We start from the raw sequence: 23,858 nt of genomic DNA, 5'->3' as shown, positions 1-23,858 counted from the left end.
TTACAAACATTTTCATAAAGCATCCCCCGGCTAGGAATATTTGCATACACATCCTCCCACCTAGACATTTCCACTTCAAGAACTGGTCGTCACAATGAACAAACTTATTTGCATCATATTTATTCTAGTTGCATAAGTAAATATGTTAATTTAAGACCAGTCTAACTAAGGAAAAAAATGCACTGGAGACAGTGTTTTTATAAATGCTGAGATCATTCGAACAAGTTGGTGCATAATAATACTGAGAAACTGTGCATTTCAGACTAGTGACTTAGTTATATTGTGTTATATACAGAGTGGCACAAAAGTCCCGCACAATAGGCTGCATTACAATATTTGTTCAATACGCAACTGTAGGGGACCCATTGCTCGCAGGACGTGGATCACCACGCCCCGCGAAATAGCACAGCACTCGGAAGCAATCCGCTCATACAGATGCTGTTTGTCCTTGTTGTCAATAGTGGTGTGTGCTTCTGGCTTTCGATCTGGGTGACCCCCTCTCTGTGCAGTAGTAGCCTTCAAGTCTACATAGCAGAATGACTTCTACCTGCTCTGCCGTAGTCAACATGGATCTACAAGATGAAATCGCAAACATTTCACATTTATCGTCATACGCCTATGGAGCGGGACTTTTGGGCAACCCTGTAAAGGTAAAGGTAAAGTGTTCCCCTGTGCTTAGCACCACGCCATGAAGGAGGGGGTGTGGGGGTAACGCCTCACACTTTCTTGATCCGGTCGTGAGTGGGGATGATGTGATCAGCATCACGCCCCTGACCGCCTTTACCCCCCAGGGTTTCCCCCAGGTACCCATGTTATTCGACGCTGGGTAGGCGCCGGAGCCGCTTCCACCGTTAGAAAAGTTCCCGGATTTGAACCGGCCGGGGATTGAACCCGGGACCTTTAGCATGGTAGTCAGACGCGTTACCGACTGAGCCACCGCGGCCACCCTGTATTCATGAAAAATTACCAAGTTAGAATTCCTCATTCTTATTAATACAAAGCATATTATTAATATTAATCCAACAAACATATTGTATTTGTGCCAAAATTATTATTTTCACTATATACAGCCTTGCAGTATAGCTTTGTCAAAGTAACAGTAAATCAACACGTTAGTATTTGTACCGAAATAATATACATGCATGTTTCTTGAGCAAGCACAAGGGAAAAAGAATATGAATTTTGCACCAATCTGTTGATGTCTGTCAAAAATAGTCTTACAGGGGAAGAGAGGTGGGGAAAGAACGAGAGTAAAATCATATTTCCCAAACTCAGTTCAGATGAACTTTAATACTAATGAAGATTTTGTTCATGGTTGAATTTAGAAAATAATTTTAAAAATTTATATCTACACATTACCTCATAATTGAGCACTTACCCATGCAATTTCATGTTATTGCATGAAGACTGCATACTTTTGACTAAACATCTCAAATTCTGCTAACAATTACAAGGGACATTAAAAATATGAGAATTGGTTCCCAGGAACACATGAAATAAGCACAGTGTGTCAAGCTTTCTGTTGCATCAGTCAGTCATAATCAGAATATAAAATAATCAGTGGTGCCAACTTTTGAAAAAAAAAAAAAAAATTGGGTGGGCCCAAACACTTGTTTACAAAAAAATCTCAGAAATCCTCCTTTCCATGTATCATGATATTAATTACCAGCAACAGTGGCATCCTTATTTAAAATAAATAAAAAAAACTGTTACATAGTGATTTCACAAATCATGACAAATATAAGAAGAAATTACAGATTGGATGAGCTCAAGCCCATATAAGTTGGTGCCGCTGAAAATAATCATGACATTTTGGATGAATAAGTATGTTGTTCTGTCTGAATTTTTTTCCTAGGCTTAAAGCACAGTTGGGGGATGATTGTCCCAGGCAACGGTGTTTCAAGCAGGACAGGACTGTGTGGAGAACGGACCCCACAGCAAATAGTCAAAAACTTATATGACTCTTTGAAATGATTCCACAATTGATCAGCTTGTTTAAAGGGTAACTAGATATGGATTTTCTCCTACAAGTAGATGACAATATTTTATTGTTTCCCCTATGACAATGTGCATCTCTACTCTTCCTTCATATAGTCCTGACTTGGCTCTCTCGATCTTTCATTTGTTTTGACCAATGATGAGGTCCTTACAGTGAGCATGGTTGGATAAATGCGCAAAAAGAAACATTTGAAGGTGATATTTACGAGCTACAAGAATATTGGTGAAGTGTTTTAGTTAGTGGGTACTATTGGAAAACGGTACGTTGCATGTTCTCATGCTAAGAAAGACAAATTCTCATCATATTTGAATGTCGCTTGTAAAGCATAATTGCTCTTAAAATCAACAATGATGTCAAGTGAGTGTTAAAAGATACAAGAAAACATTACCAGAACATTACATAACATGTAATAGCACCCTGATTCAGTATAACGAGAGATTGTCTATGAATCTAGATCTATATTGTGGCTATAATAGTAACACAGAGTAAATCCTTTAAGGTAATAACCCGTAGAATACATAGAGGAAAATACAACTGATTTCGACACTTAGTATTATACACTTAGATCATGTAAATTGTATAGTAAAACCTGCATAAGTACTAATTTTTAACGATGTGATGGTTCAGGAAATTTAACCATTACAATGTACATGACTATTTAAGAAAAATAGAACTATTTTCAGCATGGCTAAAATGAAAATTATGTAATATCTTGCATTTTAACATTTTTCATCACTTTGCTTTTCTGCTCATTTAGGCTATTTGAAACGAAGATGAATGATGATTAGGTAAAATTGATGAACACCCATTCCCAAGCCAAGATTTGAACTAATAACCTTTAGTGGTGAGATCGTAGATGACCACTCAATGCTCCTGGTCACCACTGAGGTAGGTATTATAAATATGCTTAGATATTTTACAGAAGTTCAGTAACATTTTTCATGTATTAATGAGAAGTACTCGAAGTGGGGGTGGGGGGAATGTCATGAAATATTTTTTTTTTCATAAAGCATCCCTCCATCTACTGCATTGCCTTCATGTTTATCCATACAAGCATCTCAGCTAGGAATTTGCACTTCGAGCACTTAGTGATACAAGTTATGAAATTTGAAATCATTACAAGAAAACAGTGTTTCAAAATCACATTTTAGGTCTCCTCTATGATCAACATCTTGAAAGAAACTGAATATTGGAATCGGTTTATATACCAGTTCTTTATTGATTTGATACCAGGTTCTGATATTCATATATTGAAAATCAATTTCATCATATCTCTAATAACATACCTTTGCAGTTTATGTAATATTTACTAAGTTATCCTCCTCGATGCTAAATTGATCTAAAATATAAGTATATATATTTCTATCGAGAAACACGCATGCTTTGATAAAAACAGGTGTTATGCATGTAATACATATACTACTTAGTGCATAGAAAATTAAATATATGCAACAGTTTCATAAATTTCCTGGACGTGTGGATATATAATCATTGGTTGTAAACTTGTAATAGTTGTGCATGGTTTCACATCAACCATTCTGCATGAAAGTAATTTCAAAAACTGAAATAAGTTGTTTCCACAAATTGGATAGTTCAGTTCACAGGCTACAATCCCTCATAATGCATTACTGATGTGAAAGATTTGTTGTTGTTGTTCTTAAAGATGAAAAAATAATACTGTATAAATTTACACAAATACAAAAACCTCTTGAGTCTCCCTGGTGGTGTAGTGGCAATGCTTGTAATCAAGAGGTCCCAAGTTCGATCCTGTTGGAGGTCATTATGCCACTGCATTGCATTCACTGGGGAGGCCCACTCAGCCATTTTGCTGTATTAAGTTAGGTGTTTAACAGTTAAACCTCTTGTTTAATTTAGGATAATATTAGTGAAAATTTGGAAATTTGCAGTTAAAATTACTTTTGAAAATGCTACGACCATTAACCCCATTTTGGGGGACTGGCTTTTATTTTGAGAAAGGCAGGTAAGTTGCTCATAGAGAGATGTAGCAAAAATGAACATTAATCACAGGAAGTCAATGGAAAATAATAGTAGTTATTATTATCTATTGAAGTTCAAATATTTTACTTTACGTGTTCCTCTAAACTCACGTATGTCCAGAAATGAAAAAGATACAAGGAGGGTGATTGTACTGCAAAAGACCTCCAGAAAATTTATGAAGTTCCTATATACTAGTACACCTAGTTTCATTTCAGCGTAAATTCATCAACATGATTATATTTGAACCATAAAAACAAGTCTTCGTATAAAAAACATTATTGAGTTCACAAAAAACTTGTTGGCTTCCATTAACATCACATTGCCTGCTTAATGTCTCTATCACATCTTGAAACCGAACCACGAACAAGAGAGTATAAAGAACAACCATTTTGCTTGACGTCAAAGAAATGAATGACATTATGGTCAAAATGCAATGTTTCTCTGCTACCGAGCTGTGGGGTTCACCTCGAGTGGATGTGCATATTCCGAGGACCAATCACGTTCAAACACTTCCTGCAGTTGTAGCCTGAAATCTGAGTGTTCCCTCTTCAGCCGGCCTTTCAGTGGTTCTTTAGTAATGAATCCTATACCTCCGGTGTTGATAAAGTAGTCGGCAGCCCAGTTGGAAGTACCTTTAAAGAAAATTTACTTATGTTAGAATTCAAGTGTTGCATACTTTACAGTTTTAACTCATTATCCACCAGAACTCTTGATTTTGTTACTATCATTAAATATTATTTATTTAAAGGACATAATTAAATGAACAAATAGGATTTGGAAAAACAAGTATTACAGAATGTGCTTCATAAGATTAGGCATTCTGTTTAGTTTACCTAACCTATTTACATAGCCATACTATAATTTTGAATAAATACACTACCGACAAAAAGTTTAAGACCACCATGAAAAACGGCCAAAAAATCAGGATGGAGTGTTGTATGGAACCAACGGTTCCTGTCCAAGAAAGACGTGACGATGATACACATGGAAAATGCAATGTAGTCTAGTTTGAACTTCGCAAAACGCGAAACCAATTTTTTTCCGAATGTGTAGCATGTGGTTGGCAAAATGGAAAGTGACAAAAACGTTGCTGAAGCTGGCAACATTGCAGCTGTGTGCGTGAAACCAGTCAGTATGGTAGCCAGCCTCATGCGCATCCTTATTAGTGGCTCAGGGTCAGCTGCTGTTCATGCAGGTGACATTGTGAGCCCATTATTGTGTGTGAGGTGTGCAAAGTAAGTGGAGCTGAGTGAAATGGCCCGTCATCGTGGGGAACAGGTGATTTCGGTTGAAAAGCATGCTGTGATATGTGCACTGAAAAATGAAGGTTATTCGGAACGCGAAATAGCAAGAAAACTGAATATTTCCAAGACTGGTGTTCATTGTGCATTGGACAGATACCGTAAAACCGACAGTCATGCTGACCGTGCACGTAGTGAAAGAGCTCGTGTAATGTCTGCAGCTGACAATAGATATATTACAGTAACTAGCAAATGGAACAGGTGCCTAACAGCAGCAGTCATCGCTGCTTCCCTGAATAACAGCAGAGTGACACCTGTGTATGTATCCACGGTGAAGAATAGGTTGCGTGAAGAAGGGCTGCATAGCAGAGCAGCTGGTAGAAAGCCATTGTTACGATGTGTGAACAAGACAAAACGATTGGCCTGGGCTAAAATGCACCAAGGTTGGACTGTGGATAACTGGAAATGGGTACTCTGGACCGACGAATCCAAATATGAATTATTTGGCAGCAATAGGCGAACCTTTGTGTGTTGAAAGGTCAGCGAGAGAATGAAAGAAGAGTGTCTTGTTCCCACAGTGAAACATGGGGGTGGAAGTGTAATGGTGTGGGGATGTTTTGCAGGAAACCAGATGGGGAACCTTCGTAAAATTCAGGGAACATTGGTAAAAGAAGGGTATCATCAGATATTGGTGCACCATACCGTCCCCTCTGGTCGTTGTCTTGTTGGTAATGGGTTTATTTTTCAACAAGATAATGATCCCAAACATACATCCACATTGTGCATGCGGTATTTGGAATGCAAGGCAACAGAAGGGTCATTAGTTCTCATGACGTGATCACCACAGTCTGCTGATCTTTCACCAATTGAACTGCTACGGGACCAAATCGATAGGAACATCAGGAAGAAGGTACCCAGCAACACTCAACAGCTATGGGAAGTCATCAACGATGCCTGGCGTAACAGTCAACTATCCTATCTGGAAAAACTATTGGAGAGCATGCCACATGTTTGCGCTGCTGTCATTAAGGCCCATGGTGGACATATTGATGAAAGCAAAATATGAGGTGACATTAGTATGTATAGTGGATGTACCTATGTTTGTACATTGCCAAGCAGATTCTTACATATGTTTCTTGTACATTAATTATGAAATACATTCATTTCTACTGATTTTTGGCACATTTTCCTGGTGGTCTTAAACTTTTTGTCGGTAGTGTAGTTTGTGTTACAGTGCAATACAATAGAAATAGAAAGCATAGCATTAATAAAAACAATACAATAACTAATTATAACACTGAAAGGGAGTTGGGGGGAATCGGAAGTTTTCACTTTAGATTTTCAATTTCCCTGAAGAAAATTAGGTAAAATAACTCTTTGTACTCATAATGTCATACAAAATATTGTTTTTGCAGTTGAACTCCCCCTTTTAAAAAATGGGTGTGCTTGTGTCAAAGTTGATTTTAAGTTCCCTTTAGGCACAGATAGGCTAATCAGGACAGATTAAAGTGGAATCCAAATCACAGTGGGGAATAAACCCTGGTCCCTTAGATTGCAAGGCGACAGCATTACCACTATGCCATCGGCGAGATGTACGGAATCAGTACTTTCTGATAACAGTTGATACGTAATTCCTCATGAAACAATTTTCTATTACATATTTCTCCAAAATATACCCCAGAACTTACCTATATATGCTGCGTTGTCCGTTACCATATATTTGTTGTGATTTACTCTTGCATATGGAATTTGTGCTTGAGACGATGTGCTAGGAACTTTGAACAGTTTCTGGAAAAAGAAAAATTACATCAAAAAAATTATTAGCGTGGAGATTTTTATGAATTACTATTTTCTTAAATATGCCCTAACAATATAACTTACTTCATGGGGTGAACTGTTTACATAAGAAAAACACAGTACACACGTAAAAAGTATGAAATTTTAATAGCATTATGTGACAGAATTAAAAATATTATACATCTCACAGATAAAAGAAACGAGGTACTTAAGGACTTTATATTATAACCTCCTTCTATATATTGGTCACTATAATAAATAACTATAGTAAGTAATATATATTACTAGCCAGTTCTCTTCTCCTGGGAGGAAAGGTTGCAGTACTTTAAGTTGGTTTGTTATTATTAGTGTGTTATTGTGTTCATCGTTAAAATATTTTTAGCTTTATCCTCAACGTGCTGGTGTGGTGTGGCACTGTTACTAACACTAGAAATATTAAAAGATATTTAATAAAATATAAATGTTGTAATGATATTAGTGATATGTAGATTAGTAATAATGCTATATTCACATATTTTATATTAGTTCACTTTTACAAATCCGAAGTTGCAATACCAGGAACAATGATTACTTTGTGTCCAAATTTTCAAATGTGCCAGGAAAGGTTTGTACTTTGACACAAGAGAAGCAAAATTTAACCACATTAGAAAGAGCACAGTGAACAAAGTTCTTTACACTTAGAAGAAAATAAAAATATATACTGAATATGAGCAGAAAATGCTTACAGTGTCCTTAATCATGGAAAAATATAAAAGTATGCTTACATAAGCCCTAACAAATCATCTGAATATATGTACTGCTTTTTTTTTTAAACATGGATCTCTACATTTCAGGAATATATTACTCTTAGAAAAAATGCGGCAATTGCTTTGTGTTGTACCACTGTAAGAAAGGGCCTGGGATTTTCAAACTTAGGATCACAGAGAGATTGGTAATGAGATGGCACAATGTTTCTCAGACCGTGCAAGGCCTTGTGTTCCTCAAACTTACAATTTCAATGGACACTCCCAGGTAGTCATTGGAAATGTCAGCCAGAGACTTGAGGAAATACGGCTCTGCACGCCTGGAGTGATTCCACCAACTGATGAGCAACCGGACCTTAACTCCTTGTTCCACGGCTGCTGTTTTCAGCGCATTGTCAATTTCAGGCCAGAACCTGAGAAAGAAAATACCAATTTATTTTAAAAAACAATATTTTACAGACAAAAGCATTAGGGTTAATCTGATACCACTTTGAATCGATACCGATACTCTTGTGAACTCTCACCAATTCCAATGCTTGAAAATTGAAACACTTAAAAAGTAATATGACAATAAAAAACTCACATCACGTGCTGGCAACATGCTTTTAAAATCAATACAAAACACATAAACAGCACGATAAAAAACACTTTAAAAGTAAAAGTTTTTCCAAGCTTTCGATTCCATCTCGGAATTATCATCAGGTCTGATGACAAAGGGGACGTGGTTGAAGTTCCGTTGGCGCTACATTTTGCACGTCTACAGATAAAAATTCATGCAAAATTCACACATAATTCTGAGAGTAGCTACCCTGTATGTGGGCATATTGGGCCAAGGAGATAATCACTGCCACAAGAGAATCCAAACAGGATGTTCCTGCCAAAATCTTCAGTAGTGTTACCAACTGTTGGCAGACATGATTAGCAGCGACTATTTTGAGGGACGATGTGGATCTGTGCAAATGTACACCATGTTGCGTGGCTGTCTACACTCGAGGTGCCAGGTGCCTCTGACACAGCAAGTAGCGTCAGTGGAACTTCAACCGCGTCCATTTTGTCGTTACTCGACCAGCCCTGATGATTCTGAGATGGAATCGAAAGCTTGGAAAAACTTTTAAAATGTTTGTGTGTTTTATGTTGATATTAACAAGTACTTAAAAAGTAGTTGAAAATATTGATTAACATTAGTAGGTATTTCACTCCAATTATAAGCATCAATTTGTCAGATTTGCTTTAAAATATTAAAAAATTACATCAGAATACATGTTATAATTAAAAAAATACAGTTTTTCACATAATATTGGTACAAAATCCAGAATAATTAGACTGCAAAAGTGGCATTTTTGCGGACCCCATGAAAAATCAAAACACTTGAAACATCCAGTATTGGTAAATATAATCCAACCAATAGTGTGACACTGACACTACTTGTATCAGCAGAAACCAATACATTGGCATAGGTATCGATTCAGCCCTAAAAATTACTACAACATGCTTTCTAATTAATTTCAACACACATACTGTCATCATATAGACTGATATTTAAAGAAACACAGTATTATTGACCGTAAGGTAGTCTCATTTAAAGATGAAACACCATCGTCTACTCTTTGCTCAGAGGTATGTATGAAATAATTGATTTCTATGGAAAAAGTCATCAAGTGCTACAGTTATTGCAAGATGTTGGAAAGGCCACGTTTCAACTCTTAAAAATATCCAAATGGTTGAAGGTGCTGGTGGCCGAGCATGTTGAGCAGTCAACCTACAATCTGAACATCAATTTCGTCTGATCATCATTCATTCTCATTATTGTGATGCAAAAATGTGACATGAAAGAATAACAAATAGAAGAAATTCAAAATTGAAAAGTTTATTTTCTTTGCAGAGGTATCATGAGAACTGGACTTTCATTTTAAAGAGCTTCTACTAAGACCAATGATTAGGAGATAGGAATAACCACTTTGCTATTTACGTAGTACAGTCAATAAGTTCATATACTGGCTGCAGAGTGTTGCTACAACTTGCGTGCATACAGTGTAAGCAGAACTACGTTCTCTGTTGTGAAGGGTAGTAGAATGCGAGTGGTGGAACTCGAGAATGTCGCAGTTTGAGCAACGGGTAAAGCCAAATTCTACCAAAAATTAGGCAAAACCGCTAAGTAGTTTTCAAGGCAAACTTTCTAAAACTTCAAGGGTACAAGCAGATGTTTTCTCCATTTTAACCTTACATATTACCACCTCTCACCCCCCCCCCCCCACACAAATATATTAACAATATGAAGGGTCTGTGCAATTCTAAAGTATCCAAAAGTTCTAATTTAATTAAATTAAACGGCATATACATTTAAAATATTTAATTTAAGGTGCCATTTTACATACTCAAGACTCTAAATATATCTACAAGCTCAAGTAACAAATGTTACAGGATATACAAATCTACGAAAATAGTTAATTGTATAAGAATATCAAACTCAAATTTGCCTAATCAACTTCAAGATATTATCTTGCAATAATTTTTCGCATGTCAGAATGTTCAGCAAAGGACACTAACGAAGTAAACGGATTGAGAGAACTTTATTTTATTTTCCATGCAGCTTTCCTCGATAAAAATAAAAACTAAACTGTGAAAAAATTGCCTCACGGCATGTATAAAATCAATTGGATTTGGATTAATAAAAGTTGCAATTTTAAACGGATAAATATTCACAGAGAATTCACACGTAATTTCCGGTGAGTAGCCACCCTGTACGTGGGCATCTGCCACAAGAGGAGTCGTACAGGATCTTCCTGCCCATATCTTTCAGTAGTGTTTCCAACAGTTATACCAACGTTGGCTGACATGATTAGCAGCCAACGGCGAATATTTTGATGGACCATGTGAATCTGTGTAAGTGTACACATGTTGCGTGGCTGTCTACACTCGAGGTGCCAGTCCACGAACTTATGGACTGTCGTCAATGTAGTTACTTGTACAAAAAGAATGAACTCCACAATGAGGGAGAAGAAAAAACAAATGTACTTTCATTTTGAACTGTTATTAGAAATAAAGCTCTTTTAATTGGCTTACAAAGATAGAGATTATTGGTTTAAATCCCCATGTACAGCAATTCACAATCTTCAGCATGACAAACAACACAGGTTACGATATCAATGCAAAAACACTATGTTATTCTAGTTTGCCTGTAAGAATCACATACAAAACAAAACTCCTTCATTAAACCAGAATCAGTGTTTTGAGAAGTTACTGAAAGAAACCCTTACTTTGACCAAAATTTATGATGTTATTTTGGCAAATTATACAGATAGATAAGAAATACCAGCTGAATTGTATACTGAATGTATGTTAGAAATTCAAGGTTGCCACTGATATTTATTTTTTATGGTAGATCATGTACTCAAAGCAATAGCATACTATGCAAAGCAAGCCAGTAGAGGCACAGTCAAGTTATGTCACTGGACTTATGATGTTAAATTATGCATTTATCACCATGTTTGTTACTGCATTTTATGAGTCTGCATTAAATTCAGGTTTTGTAAGCATTGTTTTGATCGATACACCAGAAGGTAGCGCTTCCCTGTGGTGGACTAAAGATTTTTCAAACATTCCAACTGAAAATATAAATGCAGTGGCAACCATGAATTTGAATTGCATATTTAAAGGATTCAAAATGTACAATTGTAATATAATTAAGCCTTGTTTCCATAGTAAAAACACTAAGTTGAAACGTTACATGTTAAGTGTTTTTATATCTTAATAAACTGCCTTGGTCAGCAACTTAGTGTTTTTTTTCAAAATGTAATTTTTCAATGGCTCATAGCATTGAAACAAGGCTGCAACGAGCAAAATATTATCAGAATAAAACTGATGTATTTTACACATCTTTCAGCTTGTTAAGTTATGTCGAGAGAGATCTAAGCTGTACTTTTTGATACACAGAGAAAATAAATTTCTCATACTCAACATAAACAACGAAATACCATAAGTATTCACAGAACTTATTGTCACAAATTTTACCTGGTTTTTGGTGTGTATAACGTAAGGGGAATATAGTCCATCACAGCTATGTAAACAAACTTCTCGGCATGAGAAATAACATCTATGATTGCTTGCAAGTCTTCGGTTCGACCTTTAGGGCACAACTTTGGTGGAGAGGTCTAGACAAAGAAAAAAACCAGATAATTAAATTTTGGAACAAAAATTGCAGAATTTCTTTGCAATTTTGTAGTCCACATATGCATACACTATTAGTACAATAATGCAACATTCATAGGATTACGAATAGACTATTGGCATATTGGTGCCAGTGAAATTGATGATAATTAATTATATATATAAACAGCCTGTAATGTAATGCAAAATTCTATAATTCTGTTATTATTTTTTAAAAAAATATGTATTTACATATTACCTATAACAGAGCTATTATCCCACTATAACAAGCGCAATAGATTAGAATATGAAAGAATGAAGGAATTATATAAAAAAAATTGATGACACAGAAGCATTTAAAACTGCATAAAAATATAAGAGCAAAACATTATTTAATGCATACTTATTTAAAATAGGAGAGGCACTGAGGGAGCAGCAAGGGAGGGGAAGCAGAGAAAATTTTAGCTTAATCTCTGTATCCTTTGCACTGATGAGATGAACTTTTTAAATGGCAAAGTGAAATGCAAATCTCAACCATTTCTGACAATTTCATTGTGCTTTATGTAATCTCATCAGAGGCAAACTCTGATACACTGCTCAATCAGAGTAGATTTTCAGCGAAAAATGCAGGCTCGACCAGGACTCGAACCCGGGTCTCTGGCAATCCGTGCCATTGCTCTACCACTGAGCTACCGAGCCGGCCTGGCTTCCCCTGCATTTTCGCTGGCGTTGTTTTACCTGTGTGAAATCGTCTCTGCAAGTGCTACTGCAACGGGGATCTGTTGCCTTTGAAACACTATACACGTCGACGTTGCCTGGTTCCTCCCAGCGTAGAGATGTCAATCCATTAGTACATCTCCTGTGTGTGCCTAATTTAATGGATGCTCAATCAGTGTTGTAAAAACCCCTGGCGTTCCCAGCCATTGTTTCTTTATTTTTACTTGGAAAGAACAATTGTATATCTTTTTGTACTACAGATAAATAACAATAAAACTGGAGGTCATGCATCAATTACCTATTAAATAAAACAGGCTTTTACTAAAGGCACACATACTTTTTTCACTAAAAATCAGCCACATAATGTGAATCTAGTATGCTTTCTTAACATAAAACAATTCACTTGGGGCCCCCAATATTTTAGTTACAGCACTGTGCTGAATGGATCCCTCTTTGTTTTAAAATGTAATGTTCGGAGGAGGTTTGGACTATCAACTAGCCTGTTAACTACCTTACATAAAATTAATCAATGGTACAAAGGTGGCTTCACCTAGTAGTAATTTGTATGAAATCTGATTTTGACATGATTATTTTTGTAACAGAGAAATTCGTGTATTCTTTCAGTCTTATTACATTGTGTGCAAGGTGACCAAACTTTATTTGCATATTCTAATTTGCTTTAAACAAGGCAATTAAACAGACTTGTCAGGGCTCTTACATTCTGTGTAGGGTATAATTCACATACCTTTGTTCTGTAACATACATTATTATTGGACTCGTTGTAAAAAAAGCACATTTCCTTGTTTTGGAAAGTGTTCTAACTAAATATATTTGACGATTGTTATAACTTTTTATGGGATTAAACTGCTTTTCTGCTTCGATACAATCTTGTTTCCCACAATCCTTTCTTTTACTGTGTCCCAAGAATCTAGCAGCACGATTCTTTGCATATTCGAAAAATGCCTGGAACAATACGTACATTGTTTACCATGTTATTTATGCTATTTTTTGGTTATAACGAAGGAAATAATATTAATTCTGGTTGTTGTAAGGGTGTTCTTTATTTGTATCTTCGGAGCAACATGTAATTTCATGAACCACATGGTTTGAAGTTTAGAAAAAAGAGTGAAAAGGAATTGTACACAAACAATGATTAAAGTGGGCTCAAAAAGAGCCAAAGTTGAACGCCAAAGGTGGTCACATGAAGTACTTGCAGTGTGTATAACAATGCAATGTGTATCACAAAACATAAAATCTGTCAAATTTCTCTACATAAAGGTCATATGCTGACCGATGGAACAGAACATTTTTTTTGTTGCCTTGCAACCCTGTTCACTTTCGATGCTCATGCCTCCAAGTGGCTGGAAATTGAATCCATGATTCAATATGAATCGACAGCGACACTGATGCTCTTCAGCTCCCTAATGACGTCAGCAGCAGCTGCTAAATTTACACCTCTTTGTCGGCACAGTAAAAGAGGCATCGAATGACAAAGCTCACAGAAGTGAGTTGGCACCGTTGTAAATGCTTGGTTACAATGGTTGTTTACAATCTCATGCCTTGCAGGAAAGTGACGTATGAGGAAATCGTTTGTCTAATGTTTTCCTTCTCAACATGCGGAAGCAGGTCATGGTCAGAGGGGGAGGGGGCATTGTTGTCAAAAGTGAGGATGGATATATCCATCAAACACACCTCAGGTAACAAGTGGGCATGACAGATATAGGTTAAAGGGTTAAGAAGGTGAATTAACTATTTAGGTTCTTCACTGTACCTAACAACTTTCAAAATCAGCATTTCTCTTCTAGAATGAGTGTTAGTGTGGAACTAATTAGATTTACTTAAAAGCTTACTTACAGATAAATATGTTTCAACAGGTGTGTCGTCAATTGTCAGGTTCATTGGAGTATCTTTATTGTACTTTGTACTGTAGTCATCTGGCCATTTAGGTGGTACCTTAGCGTCAGGTTGTCCTAACAGCCAATATGCCTGCAACCAAAGCAATTCACAATATAGATAATATGAACTGAAAAATTATTGAACTTACAAAACTAAATTAATTTCTCTATATTTTATGATGTAGTGAAGAAATACTGCTTAGAAATTTAATTTTAGCGTTTCTGTAAATCTTGTCCTGCCAGGTAACTTTTTATAGGGTTACAAGTGGAGCACCACAACATCCCAGTCACACTTTTCATCTAAACATCCTGGCGTACTCAAGATACATCACTGAAATGCTTAATTATCTTGGTTTCACAAATTTTCCCTCTTTCAATTTTAAAGATTCTAGAGTTGCTGATAGCTGTGGACTTCATGTGGTTTTAGCTGCTGTATCGAACACACTGGATGATTAGTACTGAAGCAATTATAAACTGAAGTGTCCTGTTTTTTCCCCTGGAGAATCTGGCCAGTTCAGTTAAATTTGTGGCCAGTGCATCGAGTCCCGTCAGCCCTGTTTTCTGCCTTTCAAGACTAAAGTTTGCTTTCAAACAGCTTCTCAATTGTCCTCACAACACCAAAATTTTGGACCTCTCACCAAGGAATGAATGAGTTCAAATTCTTGGGAGCATGGCACATATGGTCATTTTGCACCCTTCAGCCTCTACATACGACAAACACAACACATTAAAAAGGCGAGGATACACTAAAAGCTTCTCCCGATCCTCTCAAAAAGCTAAAAACATTAGTTACAACACTGTCATCATTTCCCAACATGGACGGTAAATCGTTGGAAACGTTAAAAGTGTATCCGAGGAAATTAAGATTGGCACATATGTAGAGGATGTGTTAAACCATTTAACCATGTTGGGAACTCTTGCCCTTATGAGAGCCCCAAAAATGTCAATGTTTTCCCTGCATCATGAGGGTAATTGTACTCTGGTCTAGACAGCTAGACAACAGCAATGATCAGACTCAATGTGTCGACTTACACCAATGAAAAGTTGCTTCGTGTACCTTGACCCGACAATGACTGTTACACCTAGGAGTTTAGTTTTTCATTACAGATTTAAACATAAAATTTTGGGGCACGAACACATACTTATTAATCTCTGTGAGAGACTTGAGTGCACCTAAATTCTCCAATACCATGATGCTAAAAAAAAAAAAAACAGTGCCTTTTCCACAAGAGAGAGAGAGTAAGGGTTAACCCCCCCCCTCTCACTTTATTCCAGAGTTTCCGGAAATAAAAAACAACATCTGATATACAGAAAATAGGACATTATAGGACTGCTAAAAACGAATGCATGCCACTACAATTTTAAAGGAATCTACACAATTCATTTCAAACAATAATCAAATGCTTTAACGAAACTTACATCAAATATTTTGCCAAGATCTGCAGCTAGACAACTGCAATTGTGCACAACAGCTCCTAGCTCCTTCACCTGAAATAGAGTTAGTTGAAAAGAATGGAGGAAGAATGATAAGAACACTGATATCATTTACTTAGAACATCCCTGTGATTAAAACAAAGACAATCGAAAAACAAAACACAAAATTGCATTGCATACAATGGGAAGAAAGAAATTATCTACATAAAACCCTTTTTTTAACATCCTTTACATTTTCATACATTTTTCTGTTAACTGTTGCAAAAATAAGAATTGTGTATTGTTGATTGAAATGATTAATTGTTAAATACAAGTACATATTTAATGTTAAGAGAAAAATTAGAAGTTCTTACTTGGATAATTAGAACCAATACCATATTAATTAAAAACAAAAAACAATAGCTAAAATTTACTCTCCCCCAACATCTTACTAAAAACAATTGCCAAAATTTATAGTAATAAAATGAGCAAAGATTATATGCTTTAACCTGCTAAAAACCATGCAATCACAGTAAACCAACCTGGGTCAAAGCTCTCCAATCAAAATTAGCGCTGCCAATATAAAAATGCTTCCTGTCCACCAGCCACATTTTTGTATGAAGAACTCCACCCCCGACAAGATGGGGGAAGTTTAATGACCTCACCTGCAATGAAACAGAGATGTTACGGAAAAAAAAAAAATCACCATTGAATGTTACAATAGAATTACGTCTTCCGTAGACCTACTGTTACTACAAGTACATACACATAGTTACTATACATGGTAAACCTGATGGTTAACCCTCCGTTGCTCGCGCCAATTTTCTTAACACCGATGCTCGCGTGGCATCTGACAGACTCACGTGATGACCTGCGTTGAAAACATATCTTTTTGAGGATTATTGTGGTTCAGGTGAACCGAAACATGAACACTATTGTTTTCCAAACCAATATATTTATTAAAAAAATACAAAACCTACATCTTTAATAAAAAATACAAAACTCGAGCAATACACAACAAAAACTTACATTTTTAGTTGGATAAAACACATTATTTGTTTTGGGCACAAATGCAACAAATATTCGTTGAGTGTTCTAAAATACAAAACTTACATTCAAAGGATTATAAAGCCTTTTGCAGTCCATCTGCAAGAAGAATATTTAATTTTACCTTATAAATAAGAGAGAATAACTACGACTTAGCCTTGTTGTTTCTGGAACTCGTGTTTTATAACATGATGTATGTACAATCTTGTAACACGAGTACTCGCGTGGCATCTGAGAGACTCAGTGCAGACAATATCACTAATAACTTCTCACCTCACAAACTTGAACTGTCGTAGCTCGTTCTGAATAATCATTTGCTCATACCAGGAAGGTACCGGGCCGGGGAATACCAGAAGTTTCAGAAGTTATCGTTACTGATAGACTCTCTGGTGTCTCGTAGATGCCGCGCAAGCAACGAAGGGTTAATGATTGATCGATTTAGTTTATTTTACTTCGTGTTTTGTGCCTCTTGGATAATTTGCAAAGATGGGGATGAGTGATGAAATTGATGAATGGACATTCACAAACAACCAAGCCTGAGCAGGATTCGAACCCGAGACCCTTGGCATCGCAGCGCGATGTGCTAACCACTTGGCCACAGGATCCAGCAACGGAGGGTTAATAACTCCTCGAAAGAATATTAATTCGGTAATCTCTGAACAACAGCACTTTAACTGATATACAGGGTATTTCACTCGGCCCCTGTTTATTGCTTATAAAAATCAAACAATTGGTCATAATGTTATGACATACCTTGGTGTAAGAGAAGCATGGTGATGTCACAGGCAGCATTGAAAGTGATCGCCATTAGTATCAATGCATGCCTGCGTACACCTCTCCATGTTACAGAAGGTAGCCAGTACCAACACATCAGAAGTCACAGTGTCAATTTCCCCACTGAATGCTGTCTTGCAGTTCCATGAAAGTCCACGGCTTGTTGCGATAGACTGTTCCTTTCAGCCCCATAGGAAGAAATCACAACAGAAGGGCCAAGAAAGACTGAAAGCGCACGTCCGTACGATTGGAATTTAACGGTGGAATCACCCAGACACACACACTTGCCCACGTTAAAGACTCGAGAGACTGTGGCACCATCTCCAATGATGTCACCATGCTTCTCACACACCAAGGTATGTCCATAGCAAATTCCATTACATTATGATCAATAGTATGGTTTTTATAAGTGAAAATCAGAGGCAAAGAGCGAGTGAAACACCCTGTATTACAACTGGGATGGGATATGGAAATGTGTTAATATTGGGCACTTACTTCTGCAGCACCTCTTTTGGCCAGCAATTCAGTGTCCTTGTTGGGAAATTTCTTGTCTTGAGCAATGTGAATTTTTAATTTCCTTTCCGTGCCAGCCTCCATCAGCTTGTGGAATATTTCCTCACCCTACAATAGAATTAAATAGTTACTAAGTAACACCTGCACCATAATTTTCACACAATCTACATTAGGGCAAAACATGCAATCTATGATCTTTTTCTGTTAATTACATCTATTATGACCGTGGGAAAAATAAGAACATGACGTAACTACATCACATATCGGAAAACTTAGTGCATATTGTTTATTTGACCCATGAACAAACAAATTCAGACATGAATTAGGTCACATAATATAGCATTGAGGTGAAATCCTAGTGTTTGTGGTTTGAGGTCAAGTGTCATGGTGTGATTTCTGAAAAAAGTAACTGAGGTAATATATATTCCTGCACCGTGGCCGTGCGGTCTAAGGTATCAGGCTTTGGGCTCGGGATACTGGACACACACAGTGGTTCAAATCTCCAAGGGGAAAGCATAAAAAGAAAATAAGTGCAAAGAGAGAAAATGGAACAAGACAAAGACACAAACAGTAAACTTTCGTTACATATAAACTTTATAAAGTAGGGAACGACTCGGTTTGGAGCAAAGACATAGTACACACAAGTCTCACGTAACATCAGGGCTTGAACAAGCGTGCATTTGTGTATAGACGCATACATTCAGCTTTTGTTCATGAATGAAGAAATTTCTATTAGAATATTCAGGCACATGTTTTTTGTTCTGGTTTTACATTGTAACATGATCAAACTATTACATGTCTGACAACTCTATGCTAGTAGGTATTATGTCAAATGCATCACAGCAAATTTCATCTGCAATGTGTTGTGGTGTAACAACCAAACTGTGAAGTCCCTACAGTATTCTTGTAATGGCCTATTTTGCTACACCACCATATGGCATAGTGAAATAGCATATTGTTTGACATAAAATGAAATTATAGCGTGTGGGTTTATAATTTCACCATCCCAGACATCCACAAAAAACATACCGGTCTTGCCGATGGATCTGGTACCACATCAACCCCTCTCATGGTCCAATAGAACGATGCAAGCTCAATTGTACTCTCAGCAATTTTTATCAAGTCTTTCCATGCCTCAAAGGTTGATTGATGATGGATGCTGCTATTTGGAAATGTTAACCCTTCTGGAATACTTTCAACAAGAGAGAACCTGCAAAGATATTATGCATAAAATATGATTTTATACATAAGCTACGTTAACAGAAATCATTCTAGCGCAAATACTTTTCTTCATGCGAGGTTCAGCACATAGTGTTCTCCCACCTAACACTTGTCAGAATACAATCCATAGTTAACATACATTTCCTACAAACAGTATAAATATGCAATAAATAACAAAAGAAAACAAAACAGAAAATTAAAAAGATGAAAGAACAATGTATGAGTAATTGAAAATCAAAGTAGCACTATGAACTGTAAACATACATGAAGGAGAATATGTATACATATAACACTAAACACACACATACACATATGTAAATGCATGCCAAGTGTGCATGTTTAATAGTGCAAGCAGAAAAATATTTAACATGAAATAATATGAAATTCAGTAAGGCTTTTGGTAATATATGCTTGAAATGATACTGTTTATTGCATGGCATTCCCTTTGTCCAGGGATAGACAGATAGCACTGCACAACAAATTTGAAGACATTTTCTGTCCTTTAGATGAAATCATGTGAATTGGACTAAACAAAGGATACAGAATTGAAGTGTGAAAGCCGTATGCTTCTAGCACATATTGAGGGGCACTTTCTGACCCAACAAATGCATCATGGCAGGCATTCAAGTTGGTGTGTTCCAGTTTCCTGGGTAATGTCAAAGCACACAAATATGAATCACTGTTCGTGACATGGTACACTGATTCCATATCATGGGATATCATGTACCTCAAATTATACTTTCTGGACTCACATGTGGGCTTTTTCTGAAAAGTGGTTGCAACGGAAGTATGCTTGCTGACTATTGTTGGTCTATCAACTACTAGGGAATAAAAAGCAAATATTAAATAGATGGGCTGAACAGTTACTGAACAACACAGAACCCCAAAATGAGGACCAGGGAATGAGACCAAGTAGGGAACAAGAAGAGTCAGAAGAACCAGAAGAGCCCCCCACACTAGCAGAAATTTGAGAAGCTATTCGGAAACTAAAAAATAACAAAGCACCAGGGAAAGACAGGATACCAGTAGAAATATGGAAATATGGAGGGAAGAAGTTGTTAGAATCCCTACATTTACACCTATGCAAAGTCTGGAGCTTAGAACATATGCCAGATGACTGGAGAGAGAGAAAAATTTGCCCTATATTCAAGAAGGGGGATAAACATATGTGTGAAAATTACAGGGGAATATCCTTGCTTTGTGTAGCATACAAGACATTGACAAGCATACTTAGAGAAAGACTACAACCATATGCAGAAGAAGCATTAGGAGAGTACCAAGCCGGCTTCAGAAAAGGAAGGTCTACAATAGATCCAATACACACAGTCAGACAGATACTGGTGAAGTGTTGGGAACATAGAAATAACACAAGTCTTTGTCGATTTTAAACAAGCATATGACTCCATTGATAGAATTAAAATTGGAAAAATATTGAGTACATACCTACAAAATGAATTCAATTGGTAGAAATGACGATGCAGAACACCAAAGCATGTGTGAAGATACAAGCAAACAAGCAAATATGGGAGAGAGCTTTTCAGTTAAACAAGGTCTCAAACAAGGCATCAATCCTGTTCAATATGTCTCTGGAATATGTGACAAGGAAACTAATGATAGATACCAGAAGAACATTAGAATATAAGTCGGCCCAAATAGTTGGGTACACAGATGACATCAATATTATAGGAAGATCAATAAGATCAATTAAAGAAGTGGTGGAAACACTAGATGAGAAAGGGAAGGAAATTGGATTACAAATTAACACAAATAAAACAAAAATATTAGTCCAAACAAAGAAAGCAAAGTCTAAGGTAAATCATATAAAAATTGGAGAACATGAATTGGAAGTGGTATAAAGTTTTCCTTACCTAGGAGTATTGATCACAGACAAAAATGATGAGATGATAGAAGTAAGAAATATACATATTACAAAGAGCCAATAAAGCATACTTCTCATTACTATCATTGATTAAATATCATGGAGTAAACCATAGAGCCAAAGTTATGTTGTATAAAACCCTGAAGCATTATTATATATGGGAGTGAAACATGGACCTTAAATCAAAGCGCAGCTGAAATGGTGGACTTGTTTGAACGGAAAATACCGAGGAAAATATTTGGACCAATAAAAGTGCAAGATATTTGGAGACTAAGAACCAATCAGGAATTACTTGAACTTTACAAAGATGTACCCATCTCAGTTTATATAAGAGCTAAAAGGTTAGAGTGGGCAGGATACGTAATCAGGATGGATGACAGCCGAATCACCAAGAAGGTGACGCAAGGAAGTTTTGGAGGGAAAGGATCAGTGGGGAGACCCAGAAACAGATGGGGAAAAAGCAGTTGGAGCAGATGCAGTACAACTGCTTAGAACTAAGAAATGGAAGCCTTGGATAGGACGGGATGGAAGAGGAAGATTGGGGAGGCCATGGACCGAATACAGACCGGAGCGCCATAGAAGAAGATGTTTATTCACAGCTTAATGTTATGACACTATTTACAGTTTAATATGATTAGTATTTTCTTTGTCTATATAAATTAATGAATTTTATTTTTTTTAAAGGAAGAGAAATTTAAATGTGTTTACAGTTTACATATTACATTTCCTTCCGTATGAGCTTCACCCCATCAGTACATATATTTTGTTTCCTATCATTTCCTTTCTTAGAGCTTAATAAACACCATTCAATGATTACAAGATTAATGTACTTTCACCAAAAGTGATTCTGACTTCTACAAATTTCTTGTGTACATTATTCTATAAATTATTTCTTTAAAGTGATTTAAAACAAGGATTTTCTTTAAAAAAAAATACCCGATTTAAATCAAACCACCTTGGTAAGCCCACAATAAATCTGAATCAGAAGTTGTAGTGCCTTACCTGCACGTGTCATTGCATATTTCTGGTTGGGGTTGTGCTTTTGGTTCCCTCTGTTCAGTGTCCCATTTTTGCTCCAACAATGGCAGTAGAACGACCAAAACAATGAGAACGAGGATGATGCTGATTGGTATACATGAAGGCTTGCACCAACCGTGCCATTTCTCTTCTGTGTCTTCGTCCTTTAACATATAGTGAGAGTCCCACAGTTCAAGTTCTACTTCACCAACATCCAGTTTCCCGTTACCTTCAACCACAGTCTGGGATGGAAAAAAGAAGGCAATTGGTTAAACATGAAAAACATAGTTTTAAATATATAGTTCATCATCATACCCTAGCAAAAGTATTTGGTAACATTATAGTATAGGGGTGACGGATTTCTTCAAATTTACAGGAGAAAGTACTTACGGAAATCATTTTCTGTAGTGTTGTGGAAGTTCATGAATGTAGTTTTGATCCATTTTAATGCGAATACATATTGTTTTCTGTGAAAATCTCTGTCTGACATGCTGTTTGTGCTGCCACCATTTGCTTTCTGCACGAGAGCACAATGTTAAGTATGTTACATGATGTAACCCCGTAGTCAGTGTTTCAACCTCGCCGTGTTTTCACTAGAACATGACGTGTCGAGTATTTTTAATTTTTTTTTAACTATGCTTGCCTAACCTAACTTAACCTTACGGAAAATGGTTTTTGGGGCTAACGTGAATGGTTTGTGGGGCTAACGTGAATGGTTTTTGGGGCTAACGTGAATGATTTGTGGGGCTAACGTGAATGGTTTGTGGGGCTAACGTCAATGGTTTGTGAGGCTAACATCAATGGTTTGCGAGGTATTAGCATAATTTCAAATCCAGGCACAAAAGTAGGTATTTTCCAGTGAACGAGGTTGCAACACTGCATAAATCGACAAAACACTCGCACAAGGTGCCCTGAACCAGTACGCTATTGCCCACCATAATGTGTTACAGAATCGAAATAACAAGTAACAGTAAGTACTCGTAAATGTAAGAAATAGACATTATCTTAGTTAGAAATGCATTATTTCACCTTAGGAAATGTTCCGCTTTCCAAAATAGTACGTTAGCAATGTAAAAAAGTGTGAAATATATGACACCTATGAATCATATATATATGTACAAGGAAGGCATTTATTTGAATTTGATTTTTTAAAGGTTCACTTTATGCACAGATAGGCTAATCAGGAGTGGGCCTACAGTTTAACTTTTAATTACTATACTACGGACCATCTCCCAGACTTCTCTGAATTTCTTTCTCTCTTACTGTATTTCTCGCACCCCTCCAACTACAAGTGAACCCTTGTCCATACCTTTCAGTTAGGGCTGTGAAGGTCATGAGAACTTGAAATTGTTCAAATTTTATTGAATTCTATTTTCAGTGAGTAGTCTGACAGATGTACCATAGTAGTTACATTTGTTTTTGTTATGTTGTCCAAATGGTTCATTACTCATTTTCAAT

The 23,858-nt window shown here is 36.6% G+C and overlaps 1 protein-coding gene and 1 non-coding gene across 4 annotated transcripts in view; both read right to left on the bottom strand.

Moving 5' to 3' along the window:
* Positions 1-2,246: 2,246 nt before the first annotated feature.
* The window catches only part of LOC145986758 (5'-3' exonuclease PLD3-like), a 163,284-nt gene continuing 141,672 nt past the window's right edge, over positions 2,247-23,858 (bottom strand). For all 3 annotated transcript variants that reach the window (XM_083121140.1, XM_083121142.1, XM_083121141.1), the window contains exons 2-11: positions 22,386-22,642; positions 19,313-19,493; positions 18,266-18,391; positions 16,492-16,614; positions 15,956-16,024; positions 14,496-14,627; positions 11,790-11,929; positions 8,026-8,191; positions 6,927-7,026; positions 2,247-4,629 (exon numbers count right to left, since the gene is read on the bottom strand). In XM_083121140.1, the coding sequence (XP_082977266.1) occupies positions 4,442-4,629; positions 6,927-7,026; positions 8,026-8,191; positions 11,790-11,929; positions 14,496-14,627; positions 15,956-16,024; positions 16,492-16,614; positions 18,266-18,391; positions 19,313-19,493; positions 22,386-22,642 (1,482 nt within the window). In that variant the 3' untranslated portion in view covers positions 2,247-4,441. The remainder of the gene's footprint in view (positions 4,630-6,926; positions 7,027-8,025; positions 8,192-11,789; positions 11,930-14,495; positions 14,628-15,955; positions 16,025-16,491; positions 16,615-18,265; positions 18,392-19,312; positions 19,494-22,385; positions 22,643-23,858) is intronic.
* TRNAS-GGA (transfer RNA serine (anticodon GGA)) lies at positions 12,553-12,623 on the bottom strand. The gene has a single exon. It is a non-coding gene; the product is annotated as a tRNA-Ser (tRNA).

The sequence above is a fragment of the Lepisma saccharinum genome, chromosome 4, assembly GCF_977018435.1.
Source record: "Lepisma saccharinum chromosome 4, izLepSacc3.1, whole genome shotgun sequence".
Classification (NCBI taxonomy): Eukaryota; Metazoa; Arthropoda; class Insecta; order Zygentoma; family Lepismatidae; genus Lepisma; species Lepisma saccharinum.
Note: the sequence above shows the minus strand (reverse complement) of the source record. Positions and strands in the feature narration are given on the sequence as shown.